This window comes from Colossoma macropomum, unplaced genomic scaffold (assembly GCF_904425465.1).
Source record: "Colossoma macropomum unplaced genomic scaffold, Colossoma_macropomum, whole genome shotgun sequence".
Taxonomy (NCBI): Eukaryota; Metazoa; Chordata; class Actinopteri; order Characiformes; family Serrasalmidae; genus Colossoma; species Colossoma macropomum.
In genome coordinates this window covers 13,559,214-13,575,769 of record NW_023494803.1, presented here as the reverse complement: position 1 = coordinate 13,575,769, position 16,556 = coordinate 13,559,214, and the positions used below count along the sequence as shown (strand labels likewise).

The 16,556-nt window shown below is 41.5% G+C and overlaps 1 protein-coding gene across 1 annotated transcript in view; it reads right to left on the bottom strand.

Moving 5' to 3' along the window:
• The window catches only part of LOC118823420 (ankyrin-3-like), a 154,183-nt gene that overhangs the window by 89,682 nt on the left and 47,945 nt on the right, over positions 1–16,556 (bottom strand). Inside the window, 1 exon segment of the mRNA XM_036593014.1 lies at positions 1,366–1,467. Within this exon segment, the coding sequence (XP_036448907.1) occupies positions 1,366–1,467 (102 nt within the window).

Here is a 16,556-nt window from a genome sequence, read left to right as displayed (position 1 = left end):
GTATGAATAGCAGTACGTAGCAACAAGAGTAGCAGTATCAGCATAATTAGTATCAGTATGAGTACAAGAAGCAGTAGGATTTGCAGTGTGAATAGAAGAAGGAATAGCAGTAGAAGTATGAGCAGTAACGGTAACAGTATCAGTACCATTATGAATAGTAGTATGAGTATGACTCCCGGGAACAGTACAGCAAGAAGTAGCAGAATGAGAAGCATTAGCAGAATGTAGTATGAGTAGTAGCAGCATGTGTACCAGTAGCAGTAAGGCTAGAGGTAGCACAACCAGTATGAGTACGAGTAGCAGTAGCAGAAACAGCAGCTATATGACCAGCAGTAGCCCCAGCAGTATAATTAGTTACCAGTTTTAGTAACAGTAACACCAGCAGTATGACTAGCAGTTGCAGTATCAGTAGCATTTTCAATAGCAGTAACAGCAGCAGTATGTCTGGCAGTAACATTAACAGTATGACTAGTAGTAAGCAGTATGACTTCAATTAGCAGTATTACTAGCAGTAACAACAGCAGTATGACTAGCAGTAGCAATATAACTAGCAGTTTAAATAGCAGTAGTAGTGGCAGTAGTAGTATGAGTAACAGTAACAGCAGCAGTATGACTTGTCTTAAGCTACGTTCACATTACAAGCCTCATTTCTCAAATCCGATTTTTTGCTCAAATCCAATCCCTCTGACGCGATGGTTCACACTCGTTTAGGTAAGTGATTCAAATCTGTCATTAATGTGAACGAACCAGCGTCCTCAAATGACCCGCATGCACACATCCTACTCAGTAATGTCACGTGAATGAATAGCGTCCGTCATGTGCATCATCAACATACAGATTAAGGGTCAGAATGAGCCTTTGCTGCGGAGATATTTAACTATGATCAGCTCTCAGCTCTTCATTATTGGAGCGAGACGAAGGCGAAAAAGAAGAGATGTATTTCTTTTCCACCCTTTACAGGCTTTATCTTCTGTTTGGCGCTGCTGCCACGGTAACGCTGAATGATGGTGCAAAAAAGCACATGAATTCCGAACGTTCACATTAAGGTCGCATGGCCATGAATTGGATACGTATCCGATCTAGGACCACATATGAAAGTGACTCAGGTCGGATTTGAAAAGATCAGATTTGCGTGTCCACACAGCTCTGAAAACATCAGATCTGAGTCACATTAGGGCATAAAATCGGATTTGGGCCACTTCAACCTGGTAATGTGAACGTAGCCTTAGTAGTTTATATAGCAGTAGTGGTGGCAGTAGTAGTATGACTCGTCCTAGTAGTTTAAATAGCAGTAACATCAGCAGTATCAGTAAAAGTAGCAGAATGACTAGCAGTAGCAGTAAACACTGAGCGTCTGGTTCTCACCTGGTTGCAGATGTTGATGTCCACTCCGCTCTTCAGGTAGTCCAGAGCTTTCTCCAGATTACCTGCCCTTGCCGCCCGCAGGTAACTGGCATTACTGTCCGACTGGAGGAGAGAGAGATAGAGAGATAGAGAGAGAGAGAGAGAGAGAGAGAGAGAGTGTAAATTGTATTTGAATGTAATTCATTAGTAACTATGTAATTACTTTTAAGTAGTACAGCACAATAGCAAAACACTGTCAGTAATAACTCCAAACTTCTGAGGATTGATCATCACTGCAGAGCTCAGCTCTGTGAAGCAGAGGGACTAAATCCACGTACCAGGTCCATGTCTGAGCAGAAGCTCACACACACCCATCAACACAGAACATCTGCAAAAAAGCGGGAACGTTACAGTCCAGTTCAGGAGAACCGACCAGATCCATCTCTAAAACTACCACACTGATGCGGAAAAAACACACGCAGAAAAACACAGAGGAACCGCAGCGGCACGTCAGATCATCAGTCAGATACACCAGTAGGTCAAACGGTGAGAACGATCTCTATCCATAACCAAACACCCACCAGCTTCAACAGTGCAAAAACTGAAAAACACACGGTACTCCAGAAACACAACACACACTCAGAGCCACATCAGACAGCACCAAGCTCAGAGTCATCACTTTCATCATTTTCTCTCTCACTCTTTCCTCTCTCTCTCTCATTCCTTTCCCCGCTCTGTCTTCTGTACTTTCTGCCTCATTCTGTATCTGACTCTTTATCCTTCTTTTCCTCTGTCCTTCCTCTCTCTCTCTGTCTCTCTTTGTCTCTTCCTTTCTCTGTGTCTTGCTCTGTTGCATTGTGTTGTGTGTGGTACAGTCTGGTGTGTGTGTGTGTGTGTGTGTGTGTCAGCTTCATCTGGTTTTAGGGACATTCTAGTTGACACAAACGATCACACAGCAACCTTCACATACACACACACACACAGACACTCACACACACACACAGAGAGAGAGAGAGAGAGAGAGAGAGAGAGCAGTGTTATCAGTCTGAAATGAAACACTGTCAATGAGCTCTCACTAACTCTGGATACTTACAGACCCCCAATAAAGACCCTCTGTGCTAAATAAACTACGTGTGTGTATGTCTGTGCGTGTGTGTCTGTGTGTGTTTTGATACTGTGGGGTAATTACAACAATTCAGTTTCATTTGATTCAGTTGATTCATCTGAAGTGATTCAAATTCACTATCAAAAACAGAATGAAGATACAAATTAACTGGAGAAACACAGCAGTGGAATATAGACAATAAACCTTGTCTGTCTATCTATCTATCTATCTATCTGTCTGTCTGTCTGTCTGTCTGTGTGTTTATAAAAGCCTGTGAATGTAATGAGTTCAGTGTAAATGACTGTGCTATATAATAATATAATTATAGTTGATTATGATGGAGTCGAGCAGCTGAATCTTTCAGATGGGCCTCCTTCACACTCGGACTGAATCACTCTCACCACTCTCACACTGAAGGAAACCTGACCACTACTGACCAAGAGAGAGAGAGAGAGAGAGAGAGAGAGAGAGAGAGAGAGAGAGCAGTGTAGGGGGTATCAGTGTTATCAGTCTGAGATGAATTACTGTCAGTGAGCCCTCACTGATTCTAGATAAATTACAGACCCCCAGTAAAGACCCTCTGTGCTAAATAAACTGTGTTTGTGTTTGTCTGTGTGTGTGTCTGTGTGTGTTGTGATATTGCGGTGAAATTACAACAATTCGGTCTCATTTGATTCAGTTGATTCTTTGGAAGTGATTCAAATTGACTATTAAAAACAGAATGAAGATACAAATTAACCGGAGAAACTACTACACAGCAGTGGAATACAGACCTATCTGTTTACCCATCTATGTGTCTGTCCATCTGTCTGTTTAGGTCTGTCTGTCTATATGTTTGTCTGTCTATCTATCTATCTATCTATCTATCTATCTGTCTGTCTGTCTGTCTGTCTGTATGTCTGTTTGTCTGTCTGTGTTCGTAAAAGCCTGTGAATGTGATGAGTTCAGTGTAAATTACAGTGTTGAATATAATTATACAACCCCATTTCCAAAAAATTTGAGACACTGTGCAAAATGTAAATAAAAACAAAATGCAATGATGTGCAAACCATTTAAACCCCATAATTAATTGAAAATACTATAAAAACAACATATTAATGTTTTGTGTTTTTTGAAAAAATACATGCCCAATTTGAATTTGATGCCAACAACACGTTCCAAAAAAGTTGCAAGTTGGGGGCAACAAAAGGCTGGTAAAGTTGTGTAATGCTAAAAAAAACAACTGATGGTTGATTGGCAAGAAGTCAGTAACATGATTGGATATATAAAAGAGCATCCAGAGAGGCTGAGTCTTTCAGAAGTAAAGATGTAAAGAAGGGTTCACCACTCTGTGAAAGACTGCACGATCAAATAGTGCAACAATTCAAGAATAACATTTCTCAACATAAAATAGCAAAGAAATTTTGCTTTTCATCATACATAACATCATTAAAAGATTCAGAGAATCTGGAGAAATCTCTGTATGCAAGGGACAAGGCCAAAAAACAGTATTTGATGGCCATGATATTTGGGCCCTCAGACGGCACTGCATTAAAAACAGACATGATTCTGTAGTGGAAATCATTGCATGGGCTCAGGAACACTTCTGAAAACCACTGTCTATGAAAGCAGTTTGGCACTGCATCCACAAATGCTAATTAAAACTCTAAAACACAGAGAAGAAACCATACATAAACAGGGTCCAGAAATGCTGCCACCTTCTCTGGGCCTCAGCTTATTTAAAATGGACTGAGGGGAAGTGGAAAAGTGTCCTGTGGTCTGACAAATCAACATTTGAAATTCTTTTTAGAAATCATGGACACTGTCCTCTGGGCTAAAGACCACTCAGCTTGTTATCTGTGCACAGTTCAAAAGCCAGTATTCATGATGATATAGGAGTGCATTAGTGCACATGGCATGGCTGACGTGCACATCTGATACATACATGTTTTGGCAACACATGCTGCCATACAAGCAACGTCTTTGCATATTTCGGCAATACAATGCCAAACCACATTCTGCATGTATTACAACAGCATGACTCTGTATTAAAAGTCCGGGTGCTAAACTGGCCTGCCTGCAATCCAGATCTGTCACCCACTGAAAACATCTGGTGCATTATGAAATGAAAAATAAGACAAAGGAGCTGTTGAGCAGCTGAAATCCTATATCAAACAAAAATGGGAAAAAATTTCAATTTCAAAACTACAGCACTTACAGAGTGTTAAAACAAGAGGTGATGAAACACAGTGGTAAACATGCCCCCGTCCCAAATTTTTTGGAATGTGATGTTGGCATCAAATTCAAAATGGGCATATATTTTTCAAAAAACAATAAAATTGCAACATTTGATATGTTGTCTTTGTAGTATTTTCCTTTAAAAATATGGTTTAAATGATTTGCACATCATTGCAATCTTTTTTGTATTCACATTCTGCACAGCTTCCCAACTTTTTTGGAAATGGGGCTGTAGTTCATTATGATGGAGTCGAGCAGCTGAATCAGCACTTTCAGACGGGCTTACTTTACACTCGGACTAAATCACTCTCACCACTCTCACACTGCAGGAAACCTGACCACTACTGACCGAGAGAGAGAGAGAGAGAGAGAGAGAGAGAGAGAGGTAGGGAGTGTAAGTGTATTTGTGTATGTGTGTGTGTGTGAGGGTCTCCTAGGACATACAAGAGCTCTGCTGCACACACACACACACACAGTTTTAAGTAGAGGACAAACACACACTCTGTCCTTGTGTTTCCTCTTCAGCTCCTCCCCCTTTCCAGGCTCCTCCCACTGATGTGTTCTTTCGTAGCTACTACAGGCTTTTCCAGACACCTTTCATACATTTTTGAAACAGTACATAAAAAAATGCATAAACACTAATGCCGTATTTCACTCCCCCCAAGATTTTTTGCATATTTGAAAACTTTAGAAAATTATTGAAATCCCCCTTTTAATATTCTTGAATGGTTGAGCAGTGTGTACAGTCTTTTGGGTGTATAGTGTTTACTAGAGAACACTCTCTCTCTCTCCCTGATGGATGTGAAAGCTCAGATATGCCATAAAGCACATCAAGAACACTGAAGTGAAAATAACAGAGAGAGAGAGAGAGAGAAAGTCTCTTTTTATATCGGACATAAATATTTAAGTGAGGGAATCCGTGTATCCGGTACAAACACACACACATACAGGGTGTAAAAATCCCCCACCACACCCACCCACATACATGCTTTAACTCTCTGACACACACTGTGGTGTTATGTAAGTGTTAGAGTGGATTCCTCTGGAGGACTGTGGACATCACATCATACCAGAGAGAGAGAGCAAGAGAGAGAGAGAGAGATTAAAGGGGAATTCCACCCATTTTTCTGCATAGTTCTGTGTGTGAGGTGTAAACAGAGCGATTCAGAGTGTTTTGGGGTGAAATGGTTCAGATTTCTTATTAGTGGTGGTGATAGGAACCAGGGGTTGCCATGACTACAACACAAATATAGACATTTTATTTACTATCCAGAACCACCAGTGAACCTACACGTGTCTTCTGAGTTTATATGGAATGTTGATGATGGAAAGTAGCGAAAAATCTGAAATAATACGTTTTCACTGGGGACTATTTTGCCTCACAACATCCTGCATGTATCCCTCCACCATGAATGGAGTTTAAGTTCTCAAAACTATCATAAACAATGTCTCAGACATCAGGCAGTGAATTCATAATCATTTGATGTAATAACTTGTGAGGGAGCTTTTAGAGGTGGATATCTGGTTCCATTTCACCACCACTGTGAACAATTCTGACTCTAGAACAGAGCATTTCACACCAAACCACTCAGTTTACATCTTAAATATTCCCCTTTAAGTACAAGAAAGTTCCCCTTTAAGTACAAAAAGCTATGATATATAATCTGAAAGAATTCTCCAGAGTGTCACTTTATAGACCACCAGCACAGGAAATGCAAAAATACACACACACAGACATAAACACACAAACAGTGTGTATGAGGAGCTCTCTTTTGGGGGAGGGGGATTCATCACTGAAACATAACTTATGATTTTTTAACGAACTAATAAATGTGTATATCCAGTGCTTTTACTGAAATCAACAATAATAAATGAGATTTGTTTGTTAAGAGATTAAGAGAATTAGATGCTGAAACACTAAATTTCTGCATGTTACAGCAACAGCATTTTTTTATTTGTTGCAATAGCCATAGATTTTGTTTACAGATGCTCTGATTTTTATCTGTTGGAATAACAGTAGATCCTATTTAGAGACACTCCAATTTGTCCTCTATCTGGTGAAATAAAAGTAGATCCTATTTAGAGACAGTCCGATTTGTCCTCTATCTTTTCGAATAGCAGTAGATCCCATTTAGAGACACTCCAATTTGTCCTCTTCTTGCTGGAATAACAGTAGGTCCCATTTGGAGACACTTTAATTTGTCCTCTATCTGGTGGAATAAAAGTAGATCCTATTTAAAGACAGTCTGATTTGCCCTCTATTAGTTGGAATAACAGTAGATCCAATTCACAGATGTTCTGACAATAACAGTTGATCTTTTTCACAAATGCTCTGATTTGTCCTCTGTCCACTGGATAACAGGGGATCTCACCTTCAGACCCTCTGATTTGTCCTCTATCTACTGGAATAACAGTAGATCCCATTTTCAGACACTCTGATTTGTCCTTTATCTGCTGGAATAACAGTAGATCCCATTTTCAGACACTCTGATTTGACCTCTATCCATTGGAATAACAGTAGATCCCCTGTAAAGATGCTCTGATTTGTCCTCTTTTTGTTGGAATAATAGTAGATCCAATTTACAGACTTTCTGACAGTCACAGTAGATCCCCTTTACAGACGCCCTGATTTGTCCTCTATCCATTGGAATAACAGTAGATCCCATTTTCAGACACTCTGATTTGTCCTCTATCTGCTGGAATAACAGTAAATCCCATTTTCAGACACTCTGATTTGTCCTCTATCCATTGGAATAACAGTAGATCCCATTTTCAGACACTCTACTTTGCCCTTTATCTGCTGGAATAACAGTAGATCCCATTTTCAGACACTCTGATTTGACCTCTATCCATTGGAATAACAGTAGATCCCCTGTACAAATGCTCTGATTTGTCCTCTTTTTGATGGAATAATAGTAGATCCAATTTACAGACTTTCTGACAGTCACAGTAGATCCCCTTTACAGACGCTCTGATTTGTCCTCTATCCATTGGAATAACAGTAGATCCCATTTTCAGACACTCTGATTTGACCTCTATCCATTGGAATAACAGTAGATCCCCTGTAAAGATGCTCTGATTTGTCCTCTTTTTGTTGGAATAATAGTAGATCCAATTTACAGACTTTCTGACAGTCACAGTAGATCCCCTTTACAGACGCCCTGATTTGTCCTCTATCCATGGGAATAACAGTAGATCCCATTTTCAGACACTCTGATTTGTCCTCTATCTGCTGGAATAACAGTAGATCCCATTTTCAGACACTCTGATTTGTCCTCTATCCATTGGAATAACAGTAGATCCCATTTTCAGACACTCTACTTTGCCCTTTATCTGCTGGAATAACAGTAGATCCCATTTTCAGAAACTCTGATTTGACCTCTATCCATTGGAATAACAGTAGATCCCCTGTACAAATGCTCTGATTTGTCCTCTTTTTGTTGGAATAATAGTAGATCCAATTTACAGACTTTCTGACAGTCACAGTAGATCCCCTTTACAGATGCTCTGATTTGTCCTCTATCCATTGGAATAACAGTAGATCCCATTTTCAGACACTCTGACTTGTCCTCTATCTGCTGGAATAACAGTAGATCCCATTTTCAGACACTCTGATTTGTCGTCTTTTTGTTGGAATAATAGTAGAACCAATTTAAAGACGTTCTGATGGTAACAGTAGTTCCCTTTACAAACACTCCCCTCTATCACTCTCTTGAGCTCTGGCTGTTTTAACTGATACCATACTGTAAGAATGCATGTTGAGTTTCTACAGCAGGAAAATCCAATCATCGTGTGGAGGCATGACTGAAATTGTCTTATTTAGGATGTGTGTGTGTGTGTGTGTGTGTGGGTGTGTGTGTGTGTGTGTGTGTTGGGGTGTTGTCTAAGGGTAAGTAAAAGGGAAATGATGTATTAGACTCACTCACCCACTAATTGGACAGATAGTAGTTTCTAAATCACATTACATGCCAGTCAAATAAAGCAGGATTTATATTCAACATTACACAGTCCTGAATCCTGATTACAGAGAAATTCAACCTCTCTCTTACTCTCTCTTTCTCTGTCTCTCTCTGTCTCTGTCTGTCTGTCTGTCTGTCTCTCTCTCTCTCTCTCTCTCTCTCTCTCCCCCCCTCTCTCTCTCTGTATCTCTGTCTCTGTCTTTCTCTGTTTCTCTCTCCCCCCAGTTGAGCAGTAAGCTCAAATACTGCCTGGTCGGCACAAATACCTAAAAACAAAGCCCTCAGTCAGGATGGCAGCAGACAGTCTGACTACACACACACACACACACACACACACACACACAGATGGGTGTTTTTTTTACCGTGCTAGGACATAATATGCCCCTATGTTTTATATATATGTATGTATCTATATGTCATAATAATGTGCCCCCTATGTTTTATATATATGTAAGTATCTATACATAAAAATGATATAATATTCCTCTTACGTATATGAAAGTGTATATGTGTAATATATATATATATATATATATATATATATATATGTGTGTGTGTGTGTGTGTGTGTGTATATATAACAAACATTATAGTGTGCATGGCGGTGCACAGTTCTACTACCCCCCACTTACCACCCCACCACCCACGCACACAGTACTCTTCCATCCCTCTCCACCCATTACAAAAACATGGCACCCCCCAAAACAAGCTTAAATAAACAATAAAGCACACAATCCACCCAGTATGTAAAATTGGAGCACCCCCCCCAAACCGAACAACAGAGTTATCTGTGACCCCCCTCTGCACACCCCCACCGTCCTCATCACCCAACTCATAAACACACCGCTGTTTGAACCAGTAAACTAAACTGAACTGAATCACAAGTCAACCTGAACTAAACGTTTCTATGGGACGTCTGAAGACTTCTGATCAAATCTGTACTGTAATCTTTACTGTTTACTCTGCTTACAGAAATCACCACCTGCTCACACTAACTTGATCTGGATCATCTGATCGAAAGAGAGCAGCGCTAAGTTCAGGTGTGAACGGGGTACAGAGGGTCTCGCTGTGATTGGATCACTGAAAGCACCTTCAGAGGTGGTCAGAGGCACATATGACCACATAACGTCTGCAGAGCGACCACTAAAGCATCCTGACAGCAACGATGGAGCATCTGATCTGCTGCATCACCACAGCAGAGACGAGAGCGGCTATGCAGCTTCTCCTCCTCTACTGTTCGTGTGCTGAACCTGTTAGCGCTCCATGTGATCTAAACAGCTCATACATTCACACCAACAGGCACCCACAGCTGTCTGATAAACACAGAGAGAGTGATGTAGTAAATGTGGGCGGAGCTCCTCATACAGTCACCAAATCTGATCAAAGATTAAACGTCTCACTGTCCACTTCTGGTCAGATCACTGAGAAGGACGATGAGACCAACCATCTACCCTCTTTACTCATCCTCTCATCCATCCATCTATCCATCTATACACTCGTACAGCCATTCACTCATTCACTCATCTATACCTCCATCTGCCCATCTATTCACCCATCCATTCATCCATATAGCTAGCCATTATTCTGCCTACTCATCAACTCATCAGTCTCCCATTTATCCATCCATACTTCCATCCATCCACCCAAGTATTTATTCACGCACACATCCATACTTCCATCCTCCTATTCACTCATCCATCTGTCGATAATTTCATCCATCCATCCATCTCTTTACTCATCCGTTCATCCATCTATTAACACATCCATCCATACTGTCATGCATCAATCCATCCACCTATTTAATTATCCATCCACCCATCCATCCTTCCATTTACACATCTGTCCATCTACCCATCCTTCCTTCCATTTACACATCTGTCCATCCATCCATCCATTTACACATCTGTCCATCCATCTATCCATCCATAGTCATCAATCCTTCCATTTACACATCTGTTCATCCACCCATCTAATTACACATTCGTCTATCCATCCACACTGCCATCTATCAATCCATCCATCTATCATCCATCCATCCATTTGTTTGTACATCCATCCATACCTCCATCCATATACCCATCAGTACAGCCCAAAAAAAGTGTAGTAGACTGTGTGGTGATGCAGCAGGTCAGCTGTTGAAGAACTGCGAGTTTCTCAGACTCTGCACATTGTTGTGTTTTCTCTACTTTGCACAGCTGACCCACAACACGAGGAGCTCATCAATTAGTTCATGTATGGAATCAGGTGTGTTAGATTAGAAAAGCACAAAATGTGCAGTGTGGGGTCTCCAGGTTCTGGAACAGGGAACCCCTGCAGTACTACTACTGCGCTGTACTGAGAGGGTTCTCACTGTCCTGTGTGGTGAGGATGTCGCTGTTGTGCTGTTGGATATTCAGCACGACTGCAGGAGTGTGTGTGTGTGTGTGTGTGTGTGTGTGTGTGTGCTAGATGTGGTCCTATCCTCCAGTAGGTTGGAGGGTCAGCAGATACCGGGACATTCCATCTCACACACACACACAGAGCACTAATATTACAGAGCTCAAGGTCAGGAGAACAGCACCGGAACAGCGTCAGAGTCAACGAGAAAATACACTCGCACAACACACACACACTTTCACTCTACATCCCACACAGTGACACTGTTCTATATGTGTATGTAGGATATGATGAAGATATGACAAACAAATGGATTATTGACCAAAACACCCACACTCTCACTCAAATCCCAGATAACCAACCTGAAGCTCTTATTTTGGACAGACTATGAGAAAAAACAGTTCACTGGAAAAGACAGTGATGTTCGGAACTGAGGAAGGGAACAACCAGCTACAGGATGGATGGAGACAATCAGAGATAACATGAACAAGCCATTAAAAAATCTGAAGATCCAAACAGAAAAGATCGTTCTGGAGAAAGATCAACCATAAGGTCACCAGGAGTGGACAGCACTTAATAATAAATTATGTGTAAGAAAGATTGTGATACATATTCTACTATAAACGTCACCAAACACACAATAAGGGATAAACCCCATTTAAACACCAGCCAGCACACAGCACATAACCTTAAACCATTCGTCCATCTATGTAACCATTTCCTAACCATCTCTAAGCATCTCCTCACATTCTCCTACCATCTCTTACCACCTTCTAACCATCTCTAAACATCTCCTAAGCATCTCTAACCATATCCTAACAATCTCTAACAATCTATAACCATCTCCGAACCATCTCTACCCATCTATAACCATCTCTAAGCATCTCCTAACATCTCTAACAATCTCTAAGCATCTCCAACCATCACTAACCACCTATAAGCATCTCCAACCATCTCTAACCACCTATAACCATCTCTAAGCATCTCCTAACCATCTCTAAGCATCTTCTAACCATCTCCTAACCATCTCTAACCATCTCTAAGCATCTTCTAACCATCTCCCTACCATCTCTAAGCATCTCCTAACCATCTCTAAGCATCTTCTAACCATCTCTAAGCATCTTCTAACCATCTCCAGCCATCTCTAAGCATCTCCTAATCATCTCCAACCATCTCCTAACCATCTCTAACCATCTCTAAGCATCTCCGAACCATCTCTAAGTATCTCCTAACCATCTCTAAGCATCTCCTAACCATCTCCAACCATCTCTAAGCATCTCTGAACCATCTCTAAGCATCTCCGAACCATCTCTAAGTATGTCCTAACCATCTCTAAGCATCTCTAACCATCTCTAAGCATCTCCAAACTATCTCTAACCATCTTCTAAGCATCTCCTAACCATGAGTATTTGTCTATTCACCACCTCTCTGTCTATTTAGATAATAACAACAACTGTATTTATATCATAGCTTTCATCTATTAAGTGAACCTCAATGTGCTAAAACCTATTCATCTATTCCATTCATCTACATCCCTCATCAATCTCTCCATCATCCATCCCTCCACTCCTCCATCATCATCCTCTCTATCATCCATCCCTCCATCACTCACTCCTCCAACCCATTCACACCTTACTGGTTCTTTTACTCAGTCCATCAGCAGTCAGTCACTCTGTACTTACAGGAGAGTTAAAGTCCACAGCTTCTTCTACAGCCATGATCTGCTCTCACTCTCACTAACGCTCTCTCTCTTTCTCCCTCTCTCTGTCCTCACAAGGTGTGGGATGCAGGTCACATGACCCTCGCAAACCCTTCACCAGCAAATGTCTGCACACGCTGCACGCGTCCTGTCAGCAGACGAGTGGAAATCCCTCTGTCCTCTGTTTTCCACACACTGCGCTCTCTCTCTTTTCTTCTCCCTCACCCTGGTAGCAATCTCTCTTTCCCTCCTCTCTGTCTATTCTTCTTTTTTAGTGTTATCGCTCCCTCTTTCAATGTCTGTGAACGCTCGTTTCCCCCTTTGTCTGCCCCCCCCCTCTCTCTCTCTCTCTCACTCACTGGGTGTAATATTGCTGCTGAATCAAATGCTTCTGCTGAAAGGCCTTGGACGGGTGTCACATTGAGAGGGGGTTGTTGGTGGGGTTGTGGAAGGGGGGTGTTTAGGGGGGATATGGGGGGGTTGAGACCCGTCCAAGGTCTTTTAGTAGAAGTGTATGTGTGTGTGTGTGTGTGATTATAAGCTGTTTTCTTTCATAAAGTAAAGTGACACGCGTGTGTGTGTGTTCAGTCATTATTTATGAGGGGGACTGTGTGTGTGTGCCCTAATGCAGGGGGGAAATGCCCCTAATCCCCCTTTAATCTGCACTGCATTCTCTCCATACACACTCTGTTTATTCTGTATAATGCATGAGCAGACAGTGTCACCCCCCCCCCCAACTCAGAGGGGGGCACGCTGCTCTATTAAAAATAATGTCACACAGCATTACAAAGACATTTTACATTTGGGCTAATTTAAACACTACATTATATCACAACTATCTGGTGAATGTAGTGTTGGGGTCCAGGTTAGGATTTGGCACAGGGTAAACAGGGTTAATGTTAGGACCAGGGTGAGGGTTAGGTTAGGATTAAGATCAGGATGAGGGTCTTAAGTACGAATATATCATCACTGTCCAATGAAAAACATGTATCTCCTTTTTTATATATATATGCATGTTATATGAACTTACATTAACAGTTAGGAATTTTGTAATTTTTAAACTTTTTGGGAGATATGAGGGACAGTTACATATATTTCACATGTTTATTATATGTATACACACACACATACACACAGATCAGCCATAACATTCAAACCGCATCGTTTCTACGCTCACTGTCCTTTCCAGCTCCACTGACCATATAAGTTCACTTTGTAGTTGTACAGTTACAGACTGTGGTCCATCTGTTTCTCTGCATACTTTGTCACCCTGTTCTTCAATGGTCAGGACCCCCACAGGACCCCCACAGGTCCTCTGCCCCACCATTCTCAGCACTGCAGTGACAGTGACGTGGTGGTGGTGTGTTAGTGTGTGTTCTGCTGGTGCGAGTGGATCAGACACAGCAGTGCTGCTGGAGACTTTAAACAGTTTTAACTCAGTGTTGCTGCTGGACTGAGAACCAAAAACATCCAGCCAACAGCGTCCGGTGGGCAGCGTCCTGTGACCACTGATGAAGGATTAGAGCAGCACAAACTGTGCAGCAGCAGATGAGCTCTGACCTTACATCTGCAAGGTGGACTGACAAGGTAGGAGTGTCTAATAGAGTGGACAGTGAGTGTTTAAAAACTCCAGCAGCACTGCTGTGTCTGATCCATTCGCACCAGCGCAACACACACTAACACACCACCAGCAGGTAAGTGTTTCGTATACATATACATATGTATTATATATTAATAGACTTTCTTAGTTTGGCCCTTAGAACTATCTGTAGTTCCACTGTAAAGCTGAGCTGATGTGTGCGCTGTACGTTTTGTTTTTCTTTGTAGCTGTTTTCCTCTTTTCAAACGCAGCTTCTAAATAACAAAACTAATCACATCTAATTCTCACTGTGTGTTATTAATGGAGCTGCACGTCCACATACAGATAACAATTATGAATGATTATTACAGACAAACAGGTTTGCTTAAAGAGATGAAAGGAGTGTTTCTTTTCAGAAGTGAAATGTACCACGTGTGTCAAAATAAAAGCCCCTCAAAAGAAAGCATAATATTTTGTGCCAAAATAAAAGTCCTGTGCAGGCGAGCCTTTCTACACCTGAAAATGTGGACTAAGGTTAATGTTTCTGTTACATTGTGTATATTTGATCTGTTAGTTTTGGTTCATTGCAGCTTAGCGCGTGCACTAAAGAACTCTGCATGACATACTTGCGTCCTGTCCTCATCACCTGCGTGGGCTGTACTGTCACCTCCCTGTACTGGACACTGATTGGTTTGTAGAGGAGTGTCTGATGTCGGTGTGTGGTCAGTTCGGCAGGAAGCCTTTTGCGTTTGAATGGAGATAAATGAATATCCTCTCTCTCTTTCTTTCTCTCTCTCATCCTCTGAGAGAATCAGGGATATGTTTCAGCATCTTTTTTCTACCTCTTCTGTTTAATGGGTGACGAGTGATATCCTGCCTCAGCTTCCTGTAATCAGTCTGAAAGTCTGAATCATCCAAAAAAGTGTTTTCACACTGCAGATGAACCGAACCATGGTTCAGTTTGAGACCACATCTTTTGGTCAGACCAAATTTTGATCCTGTTCTGGACCATGGTCCAAGACACCTTTCACACCTGCTATTTTGGTTCAGAGGTCTGAAAAGTCCAAAGGTCTGGACCAAACAAGATAGGTGTGAAAGCTCCCTTAAATGTCTAAGTATACAGTTAAATAAGATTCTCAGTCTGGCTGAGTCTGTGCTGGTCAGCTCTAGTCAGCAGATTTTTGGGGAGAGTTGGGGAGAGAATCGAGTCGTGTGTCAGCGGTGCAGACTCAGACTCTGATCGCATTTCAGACCAGTCGGAGTTTATCAAACATGCTTGATTTTTTCACCCCGAAGTAATCTAGTGTAAACTGATCAGAGACTCCTCCAACAGCTAATGAAAACAGAGAGCAAGAAAGATGGTGAAAATTCACTCACGTGTGTTTATGTACATTTAAAACTCTAAAAAATATCCGATCACTGATCACATTTTTAAATCTACTATCCTCACTTAAACATGTTTACCTGCTGCTTATTTACTGTGTCAGCACAAACGGCTGTTTATTTGCGTCTCCTGCTAACAAAAGAGTTCAGTGAGTTCTGTTTTGCTCAACAGCAGCTGAAAAGCTGAGTAGTGTGTGATCCATAATCATTTAGTGTGTGATCCCCAATTCCCAATCCCCAAAAAAATATGTAAAAACCAGGCTGATGGTGTGAGATACCCAGTGTTTTATAATTTGAGACCCCAAGGCTTTAGAATAAACTCTTCAATTGTAACACAACATTTTATAGATATACAGAAAAAAATATCGGATCGGTAAGCTCTTAATTAAGGTCAGCATCTGCATGATTCTCTCTCTCTCACTCTCTCTCTCTCGCTTTCTCTCTCTCTGACAGGCCCTCAGAACAGCATTATGGGACAACTGCAGACAGAACACGCAGACACGCAGCAGAACGGAATCCCATCCTGCACTGGGACAGTGTTGCCATGGTAACCCCGCAGGAGGAGGAGGAGAGCGATTGGCCGTGTGAAGGAGCTCGGGATGCTCAGTAACCGTGGAGAGGAATTCTCGACTACCCTTGGCCTCATTAGCCAATCACACACACACAGCAGGTCTACGAGAGCTGCTTACTTGAATTTCAAACACAGAGCATGTACTGACTGTTTGGAGAACTTGTGGAGTTTGATTTTATTGTGTTTAAACAGACACCTACACCAGCAAACTATAATCATTCAATTTGATACGAGACATTGGGGTCTCAATTCAGTAACTATTTTGATAGTTGAAACAAAATCTGTACTTCATAGTTTCATTTTGAATGCTCTAGCCACAAGCTA